Below are 26,624 nucleotides of genomic sequence, written 5' to 3' on the forward strand. Positions count from 1 at the left end.
GGCACCCAATCCCTGAAGAGGTAGGCTATGATCACAATGTCTGTTCTAGAGACGTGGTCAGAGGAGGTAAGCCAGGCTGAGGACCACATTAACAATTCCCAATGCCTTTCTTAAGCATTTTCTGTATGCTAAGCTCTTTGCAGGCTTGATTTCATTTATCTTCAGCACAAGCCCTGGGGGTAGGTCCTGGTGTTCCCTCCATCATACAGGGCCAAGAGCCCAGGCTCCTGAGTCCCCTTGCCCAGATTCAAGTCCAGAACATGACCACTTACTAGTGGTGCAAGGTCAGGCACACTACCCCACTGCCTAGTGCTTCTGGTTCACATCGAGGATTGGGTTCAAAAGATCTTGGTGGAGAGCAAATGAATTAATATGCAAGAAGCCCTCGGAACAGTGTTCAGGGAGTGGGGTTAGACACCTTCTCACTGTTCACTCCCAACCTCTTAGCTGCTGTGCTGTGCTGTGCTGTGCTGTGCTGTGCGACTAGATTTCTTCTGGACAGGCAGGAGATGGTCCAGGGTACTGCCACTGCACCTGTCTTTCAGGGGAAGGGGCCCCAGAGCAGGTGTCCCCGCCGGGTGTCACCACGCTTCCCAGCCTTAGCTAGCACCCCACCCCGGGAACATGGTGCAGACCTTTTCTGTCGACTCGCTCACCAGGTCAAAAGCATTCAAGATGCAATCCGAGACAAGAAGCAGCGGTTCAACTTCCTTGGGGAGGAGATCAGTCTGGATCCTTCTGTGGGAATCTTCATCACCATGAACCCGGGCTACGCTGGCCGCACGGAGCTCCCGGAGAACCTCAAGGCTCTCTTCAGGTGAGTGTCTGCCCTGCCCTGCACAAGGGCCCAGCAGAGAAGCTACTCTTGTTTTCTTCACTGCAAATGGTTGCCATACATATTAGAAGAAATCTGGGGGGTGCCTAGGTGGCTCAATGGGTTAAAGCCTCTGCTTTCAGCTCAGGTCATGATCCCAGGATCCTGAGATTGAGCCCCACATCGGGCTCTCTGCTCAGCAAGGAACCTGCTTCCTCCTCTCTCTCTTCCTGCCTCTCTGCCTACTTGTGATCTCTATCTGTCAAATAAATAAATAAAATATTTAAAAAAAAAAAGAAGAAGAAGAAGAAGAAATCTGGAATGCATAACAAAATAGAGTTTATAAAACCACCTTTCCTGCTATCACCGGTAAAAATCATTTCTTGCTGAATTCTACTCTGTTCTCCTTTATATGGGTATTTTGAAGTCCTACATTTGTGGTCAGCACATAGTTTCACATTGGTTTTTTGTTTTTTGGGTTTCCCCCCCACCCCACTTCGTACTCCATCATAATCCTAACAGAAATCATCTCTTCTGTTAGATGGTCTTAAGAAATCTCATTTTATGGCTACATTTTATTCTGCCAAGTACATGGCCCATGGTGTAATTAAGTACCCCCCATATTTAAATATTAAGACAGTTTCTAACATTTAAAGGAAATGTATACATACTGCTGTAATGTGCATCTTTGTGCGTAAGTCCTTTTCTCTGTGTGTGTGATTATTTTCTTTGGCTAGCTTCCCAGCAGCAGAATCACTGAGTCAACAGGAAGGTGCGTTTTCAAGGCTCTTGATACACATCGACAAATTACTTTCTGTACAAGAGCACTGCTGAACCGCACTCCTGGTAGTGAGGCACAAGAACACCTCTTCTGTTTCCCCTTGGCCACTGGTGGAGATTGCCATGCTTTAAAATCTGTATCATAATAAGAAAATGCAAATGCATTTTTTAGAAGGGGCTGGAGTCTCCATTCTTTGTCTCAGGGCAGAGAAGGCAGCCCAGCTGCAGAAGATGCCTTGTGGCTTCTGATTCTCTGCCTGCTGGACTGTGACCTGAGCCAGAGAGGCCCTGGGAGTCATGACACAGAGGTCGGCTTCATCTGGGGACCCAGAACCCCTGCACTCCCAGGGACGCGGAGCCCAGGAAACCGCTGAACCACCCCCCCCCCCGCCCCCGTGCACTCCGTCCCTCGGTCCGGTCCCTGTGTGCTCCAGCAGTGGCAGATCCCTGTGTCACAAGAGCAGTGTGGGCATCCCCCAATCCAGGCCAGTGGCCACTGCTACCAAGAGCTGGTTGGAATATCACCAGGCTGCCCCACGTGATGGCTGTTCATTTGCACAAAGTATTTAAGTGAGCTTTGTGTTCACAAGCAGAGGTAGCTTATCACCCTGACCAGAGCCACTCTTTGCAATTTCCCCACCAAATTTAAAGGGAACGTTTACACCAGAAAATCGGGAGGGGGTGGAGAAAAATATGCATAAAAACAATAAATACGAACATCTACTTTTATACTTCATCTTCACAAAAGCCCTCCCTGTGAGCTGGGTACTTCTAGTACCTGCCTCGTACAGGGAGAAAACAGGGCCAGCACATTGCCCAGGTCGGAACCGTTCCTGGCCCACAGACAGGGTTTCAGACCCAGACTGTCTGACTCCAGAACTCTTGCCTTCCCCATCTGAAAACTATTGTCCAGAGATGGTTGCAGCCCTTTGACAAGCTCCCTTCCAATATCTGGTGGGCAGAGTATTTCTTTTTTAAACTTAGGATAAGACCCAACCTAAGGTAGGACCCTGCCTTCGTTAACTAATATTTTCCCATCCCACTAAATAGTTTTCCTCCTCTATCATTATTTTCCATGGCCTTCTGTTGTGTGGATACATACCTTTTATTTTAAGATTTTTAAAAAATTTATTTCTTTGACAGAGAGATCAGAAAGACGCAGAGAGGCAGGCAGAGAGAGAGAGGAGGAAGCAGGCTCCCTGCTGAGCAGAGAGCCCAATACGGGTCTTGAAACCACGACACTGAGATCATGACCTGTACCGAAGGCAGAGGCTTAACCCACTGAGCCACCCACACGTCCCAGTGGACTCATACTTAACCTTATTTTAAGCTGCAAAATAATTTTGAGACTCTAGGTGTTTGGTTCCCCCTTTGAATCTGAATACAATGAAAAATAATTTAAAGGAAAAATGTTCTTGAATGATATGTTTTCGAAAATTTTATATCTGTCTAGGGAAAATGCAGCTAAATGTAAACAATCTTAGGCTCCTGTTCCATACCTAATAAATTAACTCTAAAAATAAGTAATTTAAAAATAAAATGTTTCCAGAGCTAGCAGTGGGGGAAAACTATATTAAATTCTTATAGACAAAAATTCCCCTCTATTCCCATACATGCCATTTTTTAAAAAAAACTTTATTTATTTATTTATTTATTTATTTATTTTTAAAGAGAGAGAGAACATGAGAACAGGGAAGGGGAGGGAGAGAGAATCCCAAGCAGACTCTGCAGCGAGTACGGAGCTCAGTGGCGTTCAGTCTCATGATGCTGAGATCTGACCTGAGCCGAAATCAAGTCAGTCACTTAAACAGCTAAGCCACCCAGGTGCCCCTCATATATGCATTCTTTGGCCAGATGGAGTTTAGTGGGTATTTTAGACCTTAGCATTGGATGTTCACATTTGTATGTACGGTAAGCACAGAATAAGCCCCTGGTGTCTAGACTTGGAGGAGACATGCATTGTGAAAATGAGAAATAGATTCTTATCCATATCCTTGGACAAGAGAGTCCATATCTTTTATCCGTATCTTTTATCCTTAGCCAACTCATCCCTAAATTGGGAATCTCCGATCAAACCCTTGCTAAGGGCTAAGTGTTTATACCACAGATCCCTCTGTCCGTGACCTCCGCCAGTGTCTCTTGTCTTCCAAGCCTCCCTTCACCTGTGGGTGGGAAACCATCTTGGTCCTCTGTCTCCCCATTCACAGGCCTTGTGCAATGGTGGTTCCCGACTTTGAGCTGATCTGCGAGATCATGCTGGTGGCAGAAGGATTCATTGAAGCACGATCATTAGCCAGAAAGTTCATCACCCTTTACCAGCTGTGCAAAGAGCTGCTTTCAAAACAGGTACTCTCTCCAGTTTGGCTGGACCACCAGTCCTGTGGGATTGCCTGGCTTTCAATGGGGTCTGGGCCAATGTAGGGGAGCCTTCTCACAGAGAGTCAGTTTTCTGTAAAAAGAGTAAAAGCTCTCACCACTTCTACAGCAAAGACTCGTGTTCATTTTCTTAGCCTAGCATTAAAACGAAAACCTATTTGGTCCCCAGACTTTTTTTTTTTTTCTTTTCCCCATAGGCTAGCGTCCTTGGGCTGTTTCCATTGAGTTTCTCCTCCCTTCAGGCCTCTCTTACTAGAACCATCTTTGCAGCCATGGGCACACTCAGCCCCATGAAATCTGACCCAGGTGTATTTCTTTAAAACCTCTTCTGTTTCGGGGGCCCTGGGTGGCTAAGTGGGTTAAGCCTCTGCCTTCGGCTCAGGTCATGGTCTCAGGGTCCTGGGACTGAGCCCTGCATTGGGCTCTCTGCTCGGCAGGGAGCCTGCTCCCCACCCCCACCTACTTGTGATCTCTGTCTGTCAAATAAATAAATAAAATCTTTAAACAACAAACAAACAAAGAAAATTCTTCTGTTTCTCCATGCTTTCTGGGGTTCCTTGCTCACTGTGTTATCTGCTGGGTCCCCAGCACCACGGACTTGCAGGCCAGCAGCCGACATCCACCAATCCAGCCCAAACCTCCCTGTTGAGCTCTAAACCTGTATATGTAGCAGGCCACACCACAGCTCCCCAAGCTGGGCCTCTAAAGCCCGTCTTCCTGCCTGTCTCCACCCCAGGCTACTTCTGCATTCTGTGCTTCCGAATGCAAACCCGCACTTACTCACTAGCTAATTCTGGAACGCTGGGAGTCATCCTTGGCATTTTCTTTTCCATCCAACCGTGGATGAACGGTTGCGCATTCCACCCTGGGGATTTCTCTTAAATCCATCTCATTTTCTTCCTACCACTTTATATCCAAGCACCCCTGCCTTTTTATTTAAACTCTTGCCTTTCTACTAGTTGCTACTGGTAATTTTTCTGCACTGCTTTTCTCAGAGCATTTGAAGTCCTCCTCAGTGTAGAGCACATGAGCTCAGCCTTGACCATCTCTAGGAGCTAACATGGCTTCCTCCTGACCACCTCTAGGAGTTAACATGGCTTTCTCCTGACCACCTCTACGAGCTAACATGGCTTCCTCCTGATCATCTCTATGAGCTAATATGGCTTCCTCCTGACCACCTCTACAAGCTAACATGGCTTCCTCCTGACTACCTCTAGGAGTTAACATGGCTTCCTCCTGACCACCTCTACAAGCTAACATGGCTTCCTCCTGAGCATCTCTATGAGCTAATATGGCTTCCTCCTGACCACCTCTACGAGCTAACATGGCTTCCTCCACCTCTAGGAGTTAACATGACTTCCTCCTGACCACCTCTAGGAGTTAACATGGCTTCCTCCTGAGCATCTCTATGAGCTAATATGGCTTCCTCCTGACCACCTCTACGAGCTAACATGGCTTCCTCCACCTCTAGGAGTTAACATGACTTCCTCCTGACCACCTCTAGGAGTTAACATGGCTTCCTCCTGAGCATCTCTATGAGCTAATATGGCTTCCTCCTGACCACCTCTAGGAGTTAACATGGCTTCCTCCTGACCATCTCTAGGAGCTAACATGGCTTCCTCCTGAGCATCTCTATGAGCTAATATGGCTTCCTCCTGACCACCTCTACGAGCTAACATGGCTTCCTCCTGAGCATCTCTATGAGCTAATATGGCTTCCTCCTGACCACCTCTACGAGCTAACATGGCTTCCTCCTGGATGCCCTTCCTCTCTCTGAACATGTGAGGAGTAGCCAGATAGGTCGGGGAGTGGTTCTGTTTGCTTTCCCTGGCCCCCAACCCCTGTATACCCTGGGTCTGCTTTGTGGTCAGTCATACAGGGAAGAGTAGCTAATGCCAAACCGGAAGCTGGGATCTGTGACCACCACAATCTTCCATGCCATTGGTCCTTTCCTAAGCCTCTGCCCTGGCCTCCGAAGTGACCTGCCTATAACTTCATAGGTGCCACACAGGCATAGGGCGTCCTGCCTCCCAGCATGCCCGCCTGACCTGCGCCATCTTCCCTCAGGATCACTACGACTGGGGTCTGCGGGCCATCAAGTCTGTGCTGGTGGTGGCTGGATCCCTGAAGCGAGGGGACCCTGACCGCCCTGAGGACCAAGTCCTGATGCGCTCCTTGCGCGATTTCAACATCCCCAAGATCGTGACCGACGACATACCCGTGTTCATGGGCCTCATCGGGGACCTCTTTCCTGCCCTGGATGTGCCCCGGAGGAGAGATCTCAACTTTGAAGCGCTGGTTCGGAAGGCAGTGGTGGATCTGAAGCTCCAGGCTGAGGACAACTTTGTAATCAAGGTACGCGGAGGCTTTCCCTCCCTAGAATTTTTTTTTTTTTTTGTCTCTCACTGCTTTTCTTGGATGATGGGACAACCTTAATCCAAAGGGTTGCCTTAGATGTACAAATATGTGTCTACCTAGGCATAGTGCATTTCAAGAGCTCTTTCCTGGGGGCGCCCACACTGTGGGAAGGGTGGTGGGGAACGCAAGGGCAAGATGGCACCCCTTCCATCGGAAAGCTCACCGTCCAGCAGAGGACTAAGTCCCAGCCCAGACTGCTCTTGCACATGTCCTTTTCCTGTGAATTACTTCAGACAGGATTAGAGAGGACAGATAGTGGTAGACTATGGGAGCCATGCTGCTTCTTTGGCATGTTTCTGAGCTTGTAAGCATTTTGAAGTGATCCAGGGCAAGCTTTCTCACAGTTAGAAAGACCTGAGGGTGGTAGGCAGACTAATGCCACCCTCCCTCCCCTCACCCGAGACGTCTGCCTCCCAGTCCCCAGAATCTGTGCTTTGTGATGTGGCAATGGAAGATGAGGGTCGCTGATAGAATTAAATCTGCTAATCAGCTGACCTTGGGATGGAGGGGTGGTCCTGGGTAACCTGGCTGGCCCTGTATAATCACGGTGGTCTTTTAAGTAAACGAGTGGGGTAGGAGGGTGAGTGTCCCCCTGCCACCACTGGCACTGAAGGTGGAGAAAGGGGCCACGTGCCAGCAATGCAGGCAGCCTCTACACTCAGGAAAAGGCAAGAAAACAGATTTTCTCATAGAGCCTCCAGAAGGCACTGACCCTGTCAGCATTTTGATTCATGCCCCATGAGACCCATTTCAGACTTCCGAGCACTGAAACAGTAAAAGTTGTGTTGTTTCAAGCAGTCATTTGTTAGAGGAACAACAGAAAATGAAGATTTTTAGCAGCAATTACAGACTTTCCGGAAAAACCCTGAAACTTCAGGGAATGTATGACAGGCTCCATGGCCTTTGGAACCGTGATGGTTTCTCCTGTGTTCTGGGGAGGCTCAAGGCAGGGGAAGAAATTTCTCCTTGCATTAAAACAGTGGATGACTGAAGAAGGCTCTGTCTAGAATGGATCTTTAACCATGATTAAAGCTCCCCCTTCTAGTCCCAGATTCCCAAGAAGGCAGGCCACGTACAGCCGGGCACTTAACGCACAACCGGAAAGAAGAGTTTACAGTAACCTAATAAACTCTGGGGGGAAGCTCTGACTGCTCTTGGAGTACTGGTGCCTCTGTGTATGGTCAGCCTGTTCTCTCTGGGGCCCCTCAGCCTGGAGGGCAGTCACCTGCTGACTCCTCCACAAGTGAAAGAACAAAGGCTCTAATCACCGGCACCAGCTCTCATTCTGGGAGGGCATCCCTGAGCATATCCAGCCATCCCTGCCTTCTAGAAAACAGAGTGCTGCTTTTCATTTACACTTGAGGCTCCACAGATCCTGGAGAAAGCCAACAGCCCGAGAGACAAAGGTGGACCGATGGACACTCCCCACCACTTCCCCACCCCCACCCTGCACGTGCATGCTTGCGCACGCACACGCACACACACATACACGCAGCAGCTGACGCCAGTGTGAATAAGGTAGAGAGTGTTTCAAAAGTTCTAACTAGTATCCTTTAAGAAAATTTTAAAAATGATGCCCAGAAAAAGGGGATGAGATGCTATAAAAAAATAAGAAGAACTATCAGATTTGTAAAGAGCTCTTTGAAATGTATAATTGTATCATTGATAACATAAAATTCAGTGAGAACATCAGAAGGTAAAGTCAAGGAACCCCCCCCAGGACAGAATTATGTATATGTGGGTACAGAAAAAAAAAAAGTATATTTTATATATATTTGTTTTTATTCAATGTATATGTTTTATAAGGATAGGGATACTTCTGTCTATATGTAAATATAAAATGTGTATATAAAAAATATATATGATAGACAAAGTGCAAGAGTCAAGATGACATGGAGAAGATTGATCTCTGTGCACCATGTTGCCAATAGGAATTTTAGAACTTTCTAGAACAAGAGAAACATGAGATTAGAGGGGCTCAGTCAGTACTGAACTGAATAGATTCAAATAGACTGTCGCAAAGACGCATCATAATGGAATTTCAGAAATCAGGGGTCAAGGGCAGACAGTTAGTTTTTTGGTTGGATGAGGGACTGAGGAGGTAGGGGGACCCAAAGTAGGAGTGAGGTTCAGGGCAACATGGGAACTTCTCATCAGTAGTACTGGGTCCTAGAAGACCAGGAGACCACTCCTTCAGAGTTCTGAGGGAAATGATTTCAAAACCAATTCTGTGCCAACCAAGTTGTCATTCAAGATATTATCAGAGTCCTTAAAAAAAAAAAAAAAAGATATTATCAGAGTCCTAAATCTTACTTCTTGTGCACCCCCTTTTTTAGTTTATTTGTTTATTTATTTTTGCTTTTTTGCTGTTTGTTTTTATGTAAATTCCACTAGACACACAATGTAATACTCAATCCAGGCGTACAATATCGTGGTTCAACACTTCCATACATCATCACAAGTGTGCTCCTTAACCCCCATCACCCACGTCACCCAACCCCCCACCCACCTCCCCTCTGGTGACCATCAGTTTGCTCTCTAGAGTTAAGAGTCTCCTTCTTGGTTTATTTCTCATTTTGTTTTTGTTTTTTTTTTTCACCTTTGCTCATTTGTTTTGCTTGTTAAATTCCACATAAGAGTAAAATTCTGTGGAATTTGTCTGTCTCTGACTGACCTACTTCACTTAGTATTATACTCTCTAGCTCTATGTCATTGCAAATAGCAAGATTTCTTTCTTTCTTAAGGCTGAGTCATAGCCCATTGTGTCTGTACCACTTCTCTATCCATTCATCTCTGCGTGGACACTTGGGCTTCCTCCATGATTTGGCTACTATAAATAATGCTGCAGTAAACATCAGGGTTATGCACCCTTTTGGGTAAGTTACTTGAGAATATACCATGGAAAAATGAGAGTGAAAAATGAAAAAATCATGGGTCTCAAAAAAATCAAGAATCAGGAAAAAAAAAAAAGTCCTAACATTTTAGCTGTCACAGGACCTAGAAAACAGTGAATCCAAAATAGGGCAGGAAGTCCCTGGTGTCCAACACAAGACCTCAGAAATGGATCCATTAAAAAAAAAAATGGATATATTCAAAACAAGAATAGGTCCACAAGATGAAAGTTCTTATGTGCTTTTATTTAACTTCTCAGTTATGGGGCCTGAGGCATATGTCTTTTAACAAAGTGAAAGGAAAGCAATTAAGAACAAGAGAAAAAAGCCATGGTCCAAATATTTTTTGTAAGTAAACATGACGTGATATTGATCACCATATGGAGTGTAAGAAAAGAGTATCCATTTGACCTTGGGTTGATGCTGAGAACGTCTTCTGTCAAGTCATGACTCTAGGCCCACACAGAACACAACGCAGACCACGCAACAACTTCCCCCCCCAGTGAAAACTCTCTACAGCCGGCGGAATGTAAGCCACAATTGGCCTTCAACCCTCGATCAAAGAAAACAGAAAAGGTCTAACTACAAGGCCCAAACAGAATATAAATATTATCAAACATAGCAACGTAAAGGTATAATGTGTCTGGCAGAAGTCGGGGAAAGAAAGGTAAAGGGAAGGATAGGGATACTTCTATATTTACCTTGCCAAAGATACTGTCGAAAGTGGATGGATTCCTAATTGGCTGAGTGTGGCAATAGCTCATTCAGTTGATAAATGAATAAACAACTTTTGAAACCTACACAGTGAACCTTCACTCAGCAACAGGGAGGAAAAATGTACGGGTACATGCCTCGGCACAGATGAGCCTTGACGCATTATGAGTGAAAGAGACCATTCACAAAATGCCCCATACTTGCATAAATCTATTTATATGAAATGCCAGAAGAGTCTGATTTAACAGAGGCGTTGCACGGGGCTGAGGTAGGAATCGGGGATAGGGAGTGACTCCCCGTAGGATGCTTTTTTCCTTCTGGAGTTGAAGAAAATGTTTAAATAGTGGTAATGTTGGGACGGTTCCATGAATAGGCTCAAGACCATTGCTTGGGACACTTTCAAAAAGTGAATTTTATGGTACTTGCGTTCTATCTCAATAATGCTATTGAAATGAATGAAAAGAAGTTGATGGAACTAGAAGGTGATTTTAAGGCTTTCGGGATCAGGGAAGCAGTCAGTAGTTGTTCATGGGGAAAAAATCTAGGAATATAATATAATCTCTGTTCAATAACCAGAACATGCCTCCACTTCCCTCCCTTCCCCCCCTCCATTTTTAAATGCAATGCCCTCAGGCCAGTTTCATGCTAAAAACCCTCCAATGCTTCTGTTGTCCTTAGAATAAACTTCCAAGCACTGGTTCCTGCATAGCTGACCCCTGCTTACCTCTTTTATCTCATCTTATACTCACCCTCCTACATCCCTACCTTTCTTTGCTGTTCTTTGAGCCCTCCAAGCTTGCAGCCAGAACCTGGGGACTTTTCTTTCTTTCAAGATTTTATTTATTCACTAGAGAAAGAGAGAGAGAGAAAGCATGAATGGAGGGGAGAGGCAGAGAGAGAGAGAGAGAGAAGCACACTCCCCACTGAGCAGGGAGCCCAATATGGGGCTCTATCCCAGGACCCTGCGATCACGACCTAAGCCAAAGGTAGACGTTTAACTGACTGAGCCACCCAGGCGCCCCCGAACCTGATGATCCTATACTCACTGTCACTCCACTGGAATGTCTCCCACGGATCTTCACATGGCTGACATTTTTCATTCATATATTAGCTTACACATCAGCTCCCCACAGACCTTTCCTGATTCTTCCCTCATCCTTATCTCAGACCACGCTTCGTTAAGTTCCTGAAGGATAAAAACAAGAGCCAGGATTGCAAATCTGCTTGAGGTGCTCTTGGGCTCTGAACCAGAGGAACCGCAATCGCTTAGGACAGAGAAGAGGATAATAGTGATGCTGGGGAAATCACAGCTCAGCTTCTCAGTCAGTGATCCTGCCACTGGGGAAATGAGTCCTCTCATTCCCCAAACAGAAATGCATCTACTACCTTTATATTGAGCCTCGGAGTGATGTTCTCCTCTTGATCCCCAGGTTGTACAGTTCTAGAAATTTCATCTGAACATCTGTATCACTTAATTTTTTTAAAAAACAGAGAAGTTCTCTTTTCTCATGTTTTGAAATGCAGAATAAATAGGATGTATGGGGAGACCTAGGTATTGTACCACACTGTGCAGACTCTAGTACCTTACCCCATGCATTCACATTCCTCAGCCATTGAGGGTCTCATAGTGCAAAATGTGCTTGATCTACATTAAAGTTCAGTGTCTTAGCCCATGGGGCAGAAGACCCTTTACAATAGGAGCCACTCAGCTTTTCCAGCGTTCCTTCACGTTTTCAGCAAATATCAACACTTAGTATGTGCCTGATTCTCTGATAGACACTGGAAATGAAAAGATAAGAAACCCAGTCCTGCCTACCTTCATGGAGCTGGTAATCGAATAGGGAGAAGAGTAGCCATGGCCATGTTGAGTACTGAGATGTAGGTATGGGACACCTGCTGCCAGCTAAGGGATATGTAGGACCAACCAGGAAAAGGTGAGAGAAAGGATAACATCTGAACAGAAGGCGCCATATCTTAAAAGATGTAGACTCAAGAAAGAACATTATTAAGGAACCCCAGTTGTCCACCTGGAATGTGCATGCTGGGGGAGGGGAAAGAAGAAGCTGGTTTGGGCCAGTCTGCAAAAGGGCCTCTTAAGCCAGTCTGAGGGTTTGGGATATTGTCACCCAAGCTATGGAGAACCACTGTAGGGACAGAGTGATGGCAGTGACGTGATCAGATTTTCATTCCAGTAAATGTGCTCCTACAAGCATGGAAAGGTAAACCAGGAGGCAAGCCAGGACAAGAGTGATAAGACCTTCAATGCTACCATGTCCCCAAAGAGCTCCTTGACTCCAGACTCATCAGACTATCTGGTCAACCACTTCAGGCTGTGTCACACCACAAGCCTCCATGCTGTTATACCTCTGCTTGCAAATGCCCCTGTTCATCTTGGCAAACTCAGCCCTGAAGCCCCAGTTCAAATATCTCCTCTTCTTCAAAGCCTTTCTTATTCCCTTTATCTGTACAAAATCAATTGTTTCTTCCTACCTGTTCCCATAGCACTTTATAAATAACTCGATTCTAGCAATTATTATGCTTCCCCTTTAGCCTGTAAGATCATGGAGAGGGGAGGGTCCTCTCTGAATCTCCCTCAGCTGGAATACTCTCCAGCACTTAGTTGATGATTAATAATTATCAATTATTGGGATGTCAGTGAGTGACAGGTTTGTCCCTCTGGCTGAACTGTGTGTCTCCCCAGGTTGTCCAGCTGGAGGAGCTCCTGGCCGTGCGACATTCCGTGTTCGTGGTGGGGGGCGCCGGCACTGGCAAGTCTCAGGTGCTCAAGTCCTTGCACAAGACCTACCAGATCATGAAACGCCGCCCTGTCTGGGCTGACCTCAACCCCAAAGCAGTCACAAATGATGAACTCTTCGGCATCATCAATCCAGCCACCAGAGAGTGGAAGGATGGTAAGGGTGGGACCCCCGTGGGACAAAATTCCTGCTATGCTGCGCCCCAGAGGCAGGCTTGAATCTACACCCAAGGGTGAACTTCAGAGGGAAGAACTCTGGCCCGATCAGTTTGGAGTGAGAGAAGGAAGTGAAAAGAATCAAAGAGAGGCAGACCCCAGTCTGGCTTGGAGGGGAACCTAAGCCCTTGGGAGATTCTCTCCCCTTGGAGACCCTTCCAACTGCTCCTTGAGAAAGAGCAGTGAAAGAGGAGAAATCAGGGCAGGCATTCTCAACTGTGGTTCTGTGACTGTGTAGCTGAAGTCAGAGTCCCTACATTGCCTGGCAGGGGATTTAAGACACGGGTTGCAGTTGGGAGTTCACAGCTCATTTCCCAAAGAGGTAACATGGCAAGCACTGGCTTCCCACAGGGGGCACCTGTTCCTGTCAGCCCCCAGGAATGATGGAGAGACACCACTACAAATAACGGGGCCTCATGGCCTAGCTGAAGACATCATTCATGCCCCTTCATCACAGATGGGTTCTAGAACCATGCTTCCTTCTACAGCGATTCACAGGGTCCCAGACTCCTGTTCACTTAGTGGTAACCCCAGTGTCGCCTTCCAAGACTTAGAAATCACTGGTAGATGCTGGAAAGGAGCGCTGTCATCCGGAGAGAACTGACAAGAGAGCTCTGAGCTGATAGGACCTCTTTCTAAAACCCACGTAGCTTCTGGAATGAGGGCCTCTCAGCTCCCTCCTCCCATCTCGGTGTCGGGCTACATCAAGGCCCAACTGCCCGGGATCTAATTTAGGGCCTTGAGTCAGAGGCCTAGAACAAGGGGACTTAATGGGCAGCCTCTCTAATTTTTATTTCACTCACCATTAATGAGGTTTAGTATCTTTTCCTCCTTCTTGGCTTTCGTCATCGGCTCTTTTCTGATTTTATTTCCCTGTATTATTTTCTTGTCCATTTATAACAGTTCTTTATATATGAGAGATAGTAACACTTTGTCCATTCTGTGCATCACTAATTGTTTTTTCTGTCTACAGAAACTGTAGAAACCTGTAGAAACCATTTGTCTACAGGCACTTTGTGGCATATTTACCATGCACTTTTTAAAAAACTTTTTAAAAGATTTTATTCATTTATTTTAGAGAGAGAACAGCAGGGAGGGACAGAGGAGAGGGAGAGAGAATCCCTAGCACATTCTGTGCTGAGCACGGAGCCCAACGCCGGGCTCAATCTCACAACTCTGAGATCACGGCCTGAGCTGAAATCAAGAGTCAGTCGCTTAACTGACTGAGCCACCCTGGCGCCCCAACCACACACTTTTTAAAAGAGGAAATGTCTGTCCATTCTCTTAGCATCTGGCATTCCTCTTCAGTTGCTCATTCTTCCTCTTTTTCAGCTATAGACACAGTATCATAAATTGGGTCCTAAAGATTCCTTGTACATGAACACATGAGCATTTCTTTTATCCATCTGGGATTTATTTTTGGGCTCAGTATGAGGGAGGGAATCCACTTCGTATTTGCTTCCAAATGGATAATTGAATGTGTCGAGACCATTTATTAAGCCATCCATCCTTTCCCTCTGCATGTAAGCACCAGCCTGTCATATATACCGAGATCTGATTCTGGGTTTTCTGTTCTGTCCCATTCATTATTTAATCCTATACGAGTGTCATTCTACTCCATTCACAGTCATTTTATAACGTTTTAATGTCTGAAGGCGTAAGTTCCTCCTCAATATTCTTTCATAATTTTCTTGGCTAGTCTCAGGCACTTCTTATTCCATATGAAATTTAAGCTCATATAATTCAAACTTTAAGCTGTGTTGTAATTTTAATTGAAGTATTATTAAATATGTAGTATTCATCAAATATGGAGACATTGACAAATATTCATAATCATAAATCTGTATTCACAAAGAAAGAGAACTATTAAGCAGATGGAGGACCACTTTTTAAAAATTTGGGGGGAATCTGGGGAAAATAGGAATGTGGTTGATATTACTACTATACTTTTACCAAAATTGGCAGATCCAATAGACAGAAAAATAAGCATAGTCATAGAGAAATTGAGAAATACATCATCAAACTCAATAGAACACATCATTTTAAAGCTTTGTGTCTTAGAAGTAGGAAACATTCCTTTCTTGGTATATTCCTAGAACATTTATACATTCGAAGTTTAGTTGGGCACAGAAGAAACTAAATAATTCAAAAATACCAATGTACAGGCCACATTGTCTGATAATAGTGCAATAGATGTAGAGATGGACACTAAGAAAATGACCCAAAATAATCGTACTGACTGCAAATCAAGAGAAGCTCTCAAAGCAGCTGGGTGGCTCAGTCAGTTAGGGGTCTGACTCTTGATCTTAGCTCAGGTCTCTGTCTCAGGGTCTTGAGTTTGAATCCTGCATCAGGCTCCAGGCTGGGTGTGAAGCCTACTTAAAAACATTAATTATTTTTAAAAAGAGATGTTCTCTAAACCACCCGGGTGAAAGAAAAAAAAAAAATATTGCATATCTTCTTGGAAACAGTAAAAAGAACAAATAAAAACCAAGGAGGCCTGCCAAAGTCCAATAAAGAAGAACTCTAAACTCTTCTTATTTTGGAAGATGGGCTAGAAATGAAGGCAGTCAATGCCTGTCCTAAGAAATTATTCAGAGTAGTAAACTGAACCTGAAAAAAACTGGGAAAAAGAAAAGAAGGATACAGTCTGAAATTAATGGGAAGGAACCAAAAAAGAAAAAAAAAATCAGGAAGGATAAATAAAACGTAAATATGGGTTCTTTGTAAAGACGAGTAAATCCATTTTAAGCAAGACTGATGGGGGAAGAAGAGTAAAAGTGTATCCAATTAAGAATTAAAAGCTATAATAGATCAATGTTAAGATGGAAGAGATACTTAATTATCTGTTACATGTTTGGAAAACTAGGAAAAATAAAAGTGATCCTTTAGCAAAATATAATATTAACAAAATTTACTTAATAAGAAGCAGAAAACAAACTAGTGAAAAAGCAGGTTAAAACAGTAGCCAAAAAGAGTTTCCAAAATGGTAAAAAAGGATACCTCTCAATTCATGTTATGCAACCAAAATAATTTTGGTACCAGCACTTACATAGAACCCAAAAAAGAGCCCAATTTCACTTCATCTATAGATTCAGAAATCCTGAATAACAGTAGATCCCGTCTCTATGTTAATAAAAATAAGAATACATTTTGACTAAGTAGAATCTACTCCAAGAAGGCAAGGACAGATGGATTTTTTTTTTTTAAGTTTTCATGTAAAGCTTTGCAAAATTAAAGGAGGAAATCATGAGCTCAACAGTAGGTGCTAAAAGCTCAAGAGCTGTTCCTAACTTAAAAATTCTAAGTAAAATAGGAATAGATAGAAATCCCTTAAATATAATAAATTTAAATCTTCATAAATAAATCTTTGTCTAAAGTCCAAAGCAGGGGGGAGCATTCTGAATGATGAGAAACTAAAGCCATTTCTATTAAAATCAAGAATAAGTCCAGGGGAACTGTTACCAACATTATTATTCAGTACTCTTGGCATGGGATTCTAGAAAATGTAGTAAGACAAGAAAATGGAATATATGATATAAGTTAGAGGAAAGGAAAAAATTACTATTTGCTGCTTATACAACTTTAAGCCTAGAAAATTCAGTAGACATTTTGAAAAAAATCAGTAAAATTAATGTGAAAATTTACTAATGTAACTAAGCATAAAATATATACACAGAATTTGATAACTTTTCTCTCTATAGCCAGCTATAAAGGGGAAATACAGGGGGAAAAAATCCAATTCACAATAGCAACAAAACTATGAAATGTTGAGGAATACTTTTAGCCAGAGATACATTGAAAACACTGTAAAAGTTTATTATGGAACATAAAGTAATATTCGAGTAAATGAAGACATACCATAGCATCAACTGGGAAAGCTTACTATCATAAAAATCAATTCTGTCCAAATTAAGATCTAAATCTCATGTGGTGCCAATTAGAATCACATTGGGAATGTCTCTCAAAGCCTGGGCTGCCATCACGAAAGTTGAACTCTCACCTGGAAGGGTTTTCTGTAAATCCATCCTGTCCCAGTTGCCTGCTGAAGCGATTCTCCAGGTCCCCTGTCACCTAAGCCAGGACCCTCAGATTTCGCTGCATTCTGCCGATGCTCTTCCTAAAAGGGTCTGAGGGAGACACAGAGACAGCAGCCCCTTGGCACTCACAAGGAGACTGCAATAGATAAAGATACAAATCCAGTCCTGACCTGCCTCTTCCATTTCCACCTTCTCCTGGGTGTCATAGCTAAGAGGGAAGGGCTGTCTGATGAGAAAGGGCATCGAGGAGATTGGTTGGTGAGTGATTCATGGTTGCTTTTAGGACTGTTCTCTTCCATCATGCGGGAGTTGGCCAACGTCACCCACGACGGGCCCAAGTGGATCTTACTGGACGGCGACATAGACCCAATGTGGATTGAGTCTCTGAACACTGTCATGGATGATAACAAGGTATGGAGGGGGGGAACCCCCACACGTCCCTCATCACCTAGGAAACCAGCTTTCCAGCTGCATTTGGAAATCTCAGTCCCACCTGAGGACTGGCGCCAAGTAAGGAGTTGCTTGAACATTAGTGTCTTTATCTTCTTCCCCAGCTTTACTGAGATATAATTAACATATAATGCTGTGTAAGTTTAAGGTGTGTGACGTGCTGCTTTGAAATATGTGTCTCTTGTAAAATGACCACAGTAAGGCTAGCTAACAACTTGGTCATAGAATTGCACGTGCGCAATCCCTGCATTTTTAGCATTGTCATAACTGTTTTCAGAATCGTCTGCCCAGAGATGGATTTCATATGCAGAGCTGGGGAGAATCTTAAGTCCTCTGTTCAAATCTCTTCCCTTAGTTTTTCCTTCTTTATAAATAAGGACGCGGAGGGTCAGAAACATTCTGAGCCAGCCAGCCATCCTCAGAGGTGACAAACCGTTATCCTGGGGGAGTGTATTTTATTTGTCGTAAACAGCGGACATCGACACCAATAAAGTGGCCGCTGAGCTGGTAGCTGCTCCTGAATTTATTCAGAATACACATCCGGATTAGAAGTGTTATGATGGTTTCAGCATTGACAGAATCATTAAACTAAACATGTGCCTTCCCAGAGGGGCCCACTTTACTTATTTCTTAGGAAGTGCAGCAGACATGCGATGTTACACAAGTTGTCAGTGTACAACATAGTAATTGGACAGCCCTCTGTGTAAGGGGGCACTCACCACAAGCGGGGGTCCCATCTGCCACCGTATGATGCTGTGACAAAACCACTGGCCGTAATCCCTATGCTGTGCCTTTCATCCCCATGACTTGCTCATTCTGTAACTGCGAGCGCAGCACTGCCCACTCCCCTTCACCCATTTTTTGCCCATGCTCCCACCTCCTTCCCTGGATGGACCACTTTATCTTTTTTTAAGATTTTATTTATTCGAGAGGGAGAGAGAGAGTGTGGGGGGAGGAGCAGAGGGAGAGGGACCAGCAGACTCCCAGCTGAGCCTGGAGCCTGACGAGGGGCCTGATCCCACGACCCCGAGATCATGACCTGAGCCAAAACCAAGAGTCGGACACCCAACCAACTGAGCTGCCCAGGTGTCCCCAGAGGAACTGCTTAAGAAGAAACAATAATATGAACCCTAAACCCTTCTTTAGAAGCACTCTTGTTATTCCAATGTGGTCTAGCTCGTTCGAATCCTTGACTGTCATTGACTCTTTTTAGAGAACTTGTTTTTTGACCCACTGCATGCACAGAGATGGCGGTAGAGGGGCTAGAAGAAAAGAGGTAGAGGATTCTTGTAGAAATTCAACAAATACTCATAATCATAGTGAAGAAAACAGTCCTCCTTAATTCCTGTCCGGAGGAATCCACTCTCCCTCCCTCCTACCTGGGGTGTCCCTCCCTGTGTCCAGGTGCTGACCCTGGCCAGCAATGAGAGGATCCCCCTGAATCCCACCATGAGGCTGCTCTTCGAGATCAGCCACCTGCGGACGGCCACGCCGGCGACGGTCTCCAGAGCAGGTATGACCCAAGCAGGGAAAGAACCCGCCAGGCTGCTCACTTGGAAACAGGTGCTTTCAGCCTTGCGTAGGGTATGGCCGGCTCTGAAGGAAGCTCCAGACAGGAGGCAGACATAAATCCCATGGACCTCTGGCCGGCTTCTAGCCCCGATCTGTGTCCATGAGGGTGAGCAGGTGACCTAAGGTCAAGGCCACGGGCTGTTCTTAATTCAGAGATGGGAAGGGACAGCCTCTGAGCTGGGCCACTCTCCTCTGCCCAGAAGGGCCTCAGCTGAGCCTGCTTTTTGGCCAGTTCCCGCCTCCCACATCAGTGGAGATGAGCAGGGACTGCACTTCTCACTGCATCGTGGTGAGAGTGACAATCTTGTACCTTAACTTACCTCTGACTCCCCTGCAAAATTGATCGGCACAGCCTAGAGCATCAGGACAGAGGGTCTGATCTCCACTGTCACATCAGATTTCCTCTTGAGGACCCAGCTGAGGGTGGTCACATGGGTCTGGAAAAGTCTGTATTCCTTCCCTAGGGCTGCCTAGGGAAGCCACCAGAGACTTGGTGGCTTTCCAGACAACAGACATGTACTCCCTCACAACTCTGGAAGTCAGGCATCCAGCTTCGAGCTGTCAGCCCTCCAGGGGGAGAAGCCTGCCTTGCATCTTCCAGCCTAAGGTGCTGGCCCCAGGACTCCAGCCTCCACCTCCTTAGTCACGTGGCTGCCTACTCCGGGTGTGCCTTGCCTCTTCTGTCTCTTACGGGGATACCTGTAAAAGTTCCAGCCAGATAATACATGGCGATCTCATTGTGAGACCCTGAATCACATCTGCAAGGGAAGGGCTTTTTACCGGGTAAGGTCACATTCACAGGCTCCTGGGATTAGAATGGGTCATCACAGCCTTCTTTCCTCCAGAGCCTAGATTGGCCATTTGACTGGTCCCCACCCAGAGCAAACCCAGAGCAGACCTGCTTACCCTCTCAAACCAAGGCCAGCTTTCTGTTTCTTCAGAGTCCAGGCTTCTGTACATTTTCTACCCAGACAGAGTAACTCCTGGATATAAGGAGCCCGCTGTCCTCTGTTGAGGCTTCACTGATCAGAACTCCCCATGTCCCCAGGAATCCTGTACATCAACCCGGCAGACCTGGGGTGGAGTCCTCCGGTGAACAGCTGGATTGAGAAGAGGGAAATGCAGACCGAGAGAGCCAACCTCACCATTCTGTTTGACAAGTACCTCCCGGCCTGCCTGGACACGCTCAGAGCCAGGTAGGCCTTGAAGCCCAGCGCAGGAGCCCGTCAGCTCACACCTGATAGCCCGCGGATGTCCTGTCCCGTCCCTGAAGCCAGATGTCCTCAGAGCCTTCCCCTCTGACCTGGCAGGGGGCAGAGGGCGGCACACGTTACCAGATGCCTCTTGTCTGCTCAGGCAAGAATACAGAGGAAGTCCACAGAGCCTGTGGGTTGCACTATGAGATGACCGTCCTGAGATCCTTTACATTGCAGGGCACATAGCTGGCCTCCTTAGAAATGCTACACCTGTCCACTGAGCAGACCTGGAGGTGACGATGACACGCGTCAGGGACAAACAGGGCCCACTTCCTGTCACCGGCTTAGTATGCCCACCGCCCAGATAACGCAGGACCCGATAGGGCGTGTCAATCCTCCACTCTGGCCCCTGGGGACTCTGCAGATTTGCTTTTTCTCTAATGGGTTTGCAAAAGTAAAAGCAGTAATCGCTAACCACTTAGCCCATGAATAAAAAAATGAGTGCTCTTGAAATAAGGAGACTTATTACAGCAGGAATTTTGCAGCGGCCTGCAGAGGGAGGTTCGGGGTCTGGAACCTGGTTTTGTTCTATCCTTTCTTGCCAGTCAACGTGCGCTTCCCTGAATCAGGCAGCCAGCCTCCTAGTTCAGCCAGGTCCAACCATCAGCGGTCGGGGCTGGGGAGGCGGCGTGGCTCAGGGATCCGAAATTCTCGAACCTTCACCAAGGTAGGGTCAGGATGATGTTTCTGGGAGACAAAGGCCACTGTTCAGAACGATCCTTGAGTGGGACGGAGCAGAGCTCGCAAGCATGGAGTGGAGGGGAAAGGGATCTGTAGGTGGCAGGAGGCACGGGCACTGTTCCAACCAAGTATTTTCCCGATCTGTCCCATTTTCTGAAACCCTTGAAAAGTCTCCAGTCTCTGTGGCCTGTGGGCTCTTTATGGCCTTGGGATCTAAGGAGATAAAGCAGCCCAGGTGGCAGGCAAGGCTGGAAAATGGGCACGAGGGGTCAGTGGTGCAGGCGGGCCAGGGAGGTAATACTCCACGGGAAGGGCAGGTTTTGGGAAAGTAGCGAGCGTACCCCATCCTACATCATTTGCTGAGACACGGATCTGGTAGAGCCTGTCGCTGAAAGTCAGGCTCTTTCCCACTCTGGGCTTTTAGGACAAGAGATGCCAAACTCTTATCTGTGTGTATGTGTGTGTGTGTGTGTGTGTGTACGTGCGTGCGTGTGCGTGTGCAGAAGAGCGTGCACCGGCCTCCGCACCAAGTTTTGGAGATGCTGGCAGTGTGCAGTCTATCTAGAGACAGTCCCCCGCCCTGATGTCTGAATTCTGTGGCCACCAAGGATGAAACACGTCCGTGGTGTATGGTGCCCGCATGGGGTGCATTGAGCGCTCACACGATTCCTAAGAGGGCAAAGCATCCATGGGCAGGGCGCTGAGGTTCCGGCTGTGCCCTGGGCACCACGGCTGTCAGGAACCAGCCACAGGCTCCCAGCTCGGACCTCCCTCCTAAGGCCAACTCTTGGGGGGCCCTGGTACCACAGAGCTGTGGGATGTCCACATGTAATAATTTTTATATTCAACAAGCTGGCCTCATAAGTGGAGGGGATTATAAATCAATTAGATTTTGTTTCCTACTGCTCCTTCAAAAACCCTTTTTATGTGGCTTGTCCTCCTCCCTCGCCTACATGAAATCTAGGTCCCCATTTGTGACTTTCCTGGTCATTCTGCAGTCGTTCGGAGACACGTCTTCGCTTCTAGGGACACACACGTGAAAACGTGGCAAAGCAAACTCCATTTACAGGAAAGCTTCTGTCCCTGCCCCCCACTCAGGCTGCTCTCACCTGCAGTGGGAAAGGAGTGCTTGACATCTTTTCTCCTCATTCCTCTGCCCCCACCACCACCAGCAACCCCCAACCAGCTGTAGCTTCTGCCCCCTTGGGGTCAAACGGGAACAGAGAAAAGAGAAAGGGCAGGAAAGGCCTTAATGGCTGGAACCAGCATGGTCCGAGCTACCCTAAGAGTGGCAGATGTCAAACCTGACTCTCTCTCAAAGATTCTGAGTTCCTTGGCCCCTCCGCCATCACTGGAGACCTCCGAGGTGCCTTTCTTGGAAGTAAGATATGCCTCTCCACCAGCCGGTCATGTAGGCTCCTCCTGCAAAGCCCTCCAGTGGCCCTTGGCTTTTGGACCACCCCTGGATCTCAGGAAATGCTCATGCCTCTTTGCTTTGATGAACTGGGGTACGGGCTGCCCCAGCAAGCATGCTCCCCACACTCCACTGCGAGATAAGCAGGTGTCCTTGGGCTACCTGGGCACCTGTCCCTTCCCACCTCAGAGCAGCCATGCAGCCCTTTCCCCAGCGCTGTGCCGGGCCAGCACTTGCCTTCCCTGTGAGCTCTCCTCCAAACCCCAAATGCTAATTTCTCTCCCCTCCCAGCATCTCCCGCTTTGACCCTCTCTATCCCCTGAGAAGGCCAGGGGCCCCGCAGTTGTCTGGAACCTGCTGGCAATGGTCCATGTAGTTGACCTCTGTTGCCTTGGTGCCTCACACAGAACCGGGCCTGAGACAGTGGGACGTGAACCTTCCATCACAAATCACAGTGGGAAAAATGAAGGCAAGCCTGTCAGTCCTTAATTTTCTCATCCCTCGTGGAAGTGGTGCCTAGACCACGGGACAGCCTCATGGTAGTGTTGTCATTAGGACCACCACCTGGTGAGAGCTGAGCACACACTGGACGCCGCAGAGGGGTGGCCAAGTGCAGTATGTGCTCGCGGTGGGTGAGCAAGCCTGTGAATGTGCACACGCACACTCACACTCGTGCTCCCTCGTGCATACAGGCATCTCTTGGTATCTGCCCTTCAGTCAGGACCTCCAAACCCAGTGTGGAAAGTTCACAGGCTGGGGCAAAGAGAGCTGTGTTTCCAGAAGACAAACCCCATCAAAGGACAAATCATGGGTGTGTAAAGTGAACATCTGTCGGGCCCCCTCTGCCCCTACCCCCAGCAAGACTCTGGGTCCGAGAACAGCTTTTCTGTGTGGCTGAACTAAGGGAAGGACCTAAAAGGAAGGACCAGCCTCAGCCGCAGCCCCGCACCCTCCTGACCCTTGAGGAAATGGTGAGGGCGTGACGATAAGATTTTACCCCATCATGTCACAGTGGTCTACACCCCTGCCGATGACAGAGAGGAGCATTCGGTGTGCAGAGAAGGGAAGAGCTGACGGGGAAGGTCCCAGAGGAAGGGCCATGAGAAAGAACCTGCTCAGAGCACTCTGGACCCCTCTTACTGAGGAGCCGATGAGAGTGAAGGCTTGTGTCGTCCCCACGTAATCCCAAAGAACTGATGGGTCACAGGTCGCCCCAAAACCAAGTAGGTTCCAACAGGCCTCCGGCATGGAATATTCAGTATCATCCGGCGTATCTGGGTCTCTCTTTGCAGATTCAAGAAGATAATTCCGATCCCAGAGCAGAGCATGGTCCAGATGCTGTGTCACCTTCTGGAATGTCTCCTGACTGAGGAGGACATCCCTGCGGACAGCCCCAAGGAAACCTATGAGCTGTATTTTGTGTTTGCAGCCATCTGGGCTTTCGGCGGAGCGATGGTCCAGGACCAGGTAAGAGGACATGCCATGGTTAACCCCCAGGTGCAAACCCGCAGTGGCAAAAACAGATCTTAAAGCAAAGATCTGGAAAAAGAGGACTGCTAAATGTCAGAATCAACATGAAGGCATCAGACTATTTGGTTATCCGTCCGTTGATCTGCTAAAGACATCAGCCTCCAGAGAAGGGCCTCTCGGAGTGAGACAGATGAACTCAGGCTATGTTTTGAGCTCCTGCTTTTGGAGTTAGTGATGTATCCCGATTTCTTGGGGAGTTGCAGTGTTTTTGGAACAGAGGTATAGGTCCACTGCTTTGCAAGACGATGTGTGTTTGATGGATGGAGTGATGCTGTGTTACAGAAGCTTTAGAGGGCAGAATCCCCTTAGCATTCCAGAACAAGTGCGATACGGATGACTCTGTGTCAGACCAGAGTTAATCAGCAATCCCCCGAAACCCTGAGCTGTCCACAGGAGCGTGGACCAAAGGTTAAATGACATCTAGGGCTAGGAAAACAAGTCACTACTTCTATCGTGGTATTGGCTGCTGTGGCTCGGGTATGGGGGTAGGGATGTTGGCTTGGAATATCTTGGCATCCTATTCCTAACCCTTCCAATGTCCCCATAATTTTTCTTTTCTTTTAAAAAATTTTATGAACTTATCAGCGTGAGCACGAGCTGGGGCAGGGAGGGAGGGAGAAGGAGAAGCAGGGGGTCCGAAACGGGGTTTAAGTCCAGGACCCCAGGATCACGCCTGAACTGAAGGCAGATGCTTAACCGACAGAGCCAACCAGGCCCCCACTCCCGACATTTTCCTGGTTTAGTTTTCTCCAAATGACAAGTTCTTTATCTGGAAACATCCGAGTCAAGGTTAGGCAGGCCAGTCTTGGACAGCCGCCTGCAGCTATCAGGCAGTGTCACATGGGGGGCTGAGGGCACGGACTCTGGATCTGAATCCTAGCTTTGCCACTTAGGACCTGGGAGACGTTGGGCAAATCGCTTCCCCTCCCCCCACCTTACTTCCTGCCTGTGTACGAAGGCGATGAGGGTGCTGACAGCGGTGCCCAGTTTCTATGGCAGTTGTAAGGTTACAGGAAGGGATACTGTGCGATCGTCCAACACAGATACGTGCAAAGTTCTTAAAATCATGCTGGAGTGCACACCTGCTTATTAATAGTCATCTCATACCAGAAATACTCAGTTTCAGAGCAAGTGTCCAGCACCCCCCTCATTGCAAGGGATCAAAGCAAGCTGTAGTGGGTGAACAGTTCGGATTTACTCTTTCTGGTCTGGGTTGATCGGAGGCTCTTTTGAGGAGAGAGGTAGAAAGTATCAGCCTCCCAGGGCAAAGCCGTGTTCTAGAATCCAAGATGTCGGTGAGCCTAGAGTGCAAATTTCAAACGAACAATTAATTTCTTGTCCATTTGCACAGGCCCTGGGTGTTAGCATCCGTCTACCCTCCCTTCCCTCCCTGAGATGCTCTTTGGTGCTCCACATTCAGAACGCAGCTCTCGCAAGCTCCCAGCGAACCTCTCCCCATTGCCAGAGCCAGAGCCAGAGGTTGGGGGGGGGGGGTGGTGCTGGTGGTGTGCACATACCCAAACTGCGAGTGAGACATCTGAGAATTCCACTCTGCCTCTCGTGGTCTTTGGAGATTCTCCGTGGACTATTGCTTTGACAGCTTTCCATTTCCCCTTTGAGGCAAGGAATCCAGCAGGATGGACGAGACCTTGCCCAAGTACTGAGATCCAAAAGGCACAGGTTACTGCTTTTCATCAAATACAGGCCTGACCTTTCAACAGCTCGTGTGTCAGATAGCAACGCTGCTGGGCTTCTCCCCGGGGTTGGTGCTTAGCAGGCAGTGGGGGCTCAGGGTGAAGACACTTGGTCAATTTCTCTACGGCAGTACACATTTAAATCCACTCAGCTCTTTTTAAAAGCCTGGGAGAAAGCATGCCTCCAGGCATCCCGGGCCCTGGAGCACTTGGAGCCAGAGGCAGCCATGCTAGCACATGGGGAGAGGGCGAGGGAGAAAGCTTTTAGCAGCAGGGAAGGCCCAAGGCCCTGACTCCAGCCACATTCAAGCCAAACACCAGAAATAGTGCCCTAAGTAGAAAAACAGGAAGCCGGCCAAAATATTCACACCAGGAACAGCGGTGGTGCTGGTGTTTGTAAAGCTGTCATTAAAGCCAAGGAGAAAGTCGATTTGCAGCCCATACCCGAGTTGGAGCTTCAAAGCAAGACAAGGTTCTCACTGAATACTTTGCAAGGATCATAGGAAATGGTGATGTCTCAGAGAGCACCAGCTCTCTGGGACCAAACACCTGAATCCAACTCGTGGTGCCTCCGTGTGCTTCTAGAAGCTGTCCTTTTCCGTTTCTGTCTTTTCATGTATCAGATAGGAACAGTTGGTATTAGCCAGGAGAGCTCGGAGCCTGGGGAGCATCAGGTGAGCGGATGTTACAACCCAGACTCTTGTGCAGTATACAGACGGACCTCAGTGTCCTCAAGTTCAAGGGGCAGGAAGGGGCCACAAGACTGTCCAGATCCAAAGGCAATGGGGTGTCTGAAGGGGCCTCTTTGTGAAGGTTACTTCTGAAGAGACATCCAAGGAACTGAACCGAGACAGCGCTTCTGGCTGACTTGGCAGAGGTGACCCTGGCTTTAGTGTCCCATTAGAGTGGAGGTGAGGTCATGTGCCAATATTGGAGAGGAGACAATGCTGGTACAGCACATCAGCAGTGGCGTGGGGGCTATTTCCGTCATCCAGAAGCCCAAGGTCGAACTGGAGGCAGGGA

At 47.3% G+C, this 26,624-nt stretch overlaps 1 protein-coding gene across 5 annotated transcripts in view; it reads left to right on the forward strand.

Annotated features, from left to right (window-relative positions):
* DNAH9 (dynein axonemal heavy chain 9) overlaps positions 1-26,624 on the forward strand; it is a 318,732-nt gene that overhangs the window by 127,969 nt on the left and 164,139 nt on the right. For all 5 annotated transcript variants that reach the window (XM_032322974.1, XM_032322973.1, XM_032322975.1 and 2 more), the window contains 8 exons: positions 660-817; positions 3,802-3,940; positions 6,038-6,325; positions 12,695-12,905; positions 17,288-17,415; positions 18,859-18,967; positions 20,075-20,222; positions 23,670-23,844. In XM_032322974.1, coding sequence (XP_032178865.1) covers positions 660-817; positions 3,802-3,940; positions 6,038-6,325; positions 12,695-12,905; positions 17,288-17,415; positions 18,859-18,967; positions 20,075-20,222; positions 23,670-23,844 — 1,356 coding nt within the window. The remainder of the gene's footprint in view (positions 1-659; positions 818-3,801; positions 3,941-6,037; positions 6,326-12,694; positions 12,906-17,287; positions 17,416-18,858; positions 18,968-20,074; positions 20,223-23,669; positions 23,845-26,624) is intronic.

Source organism: Mustela erminea, chromosome 18 (assembly GCF_009829155.1).
Source record: "Mustela erminea isolate mMusErm1 chromosome 18, mMusErm1.Pri, whole genome shotgun sequence".
In the NCBI taxonomy this organism is placed as follows: domain Eukaryota; kingdom Metazoa; phylum Chordata; class Mammalia; order Carnivora; family Mustelidae; genus Mustela; species Mustela erminea.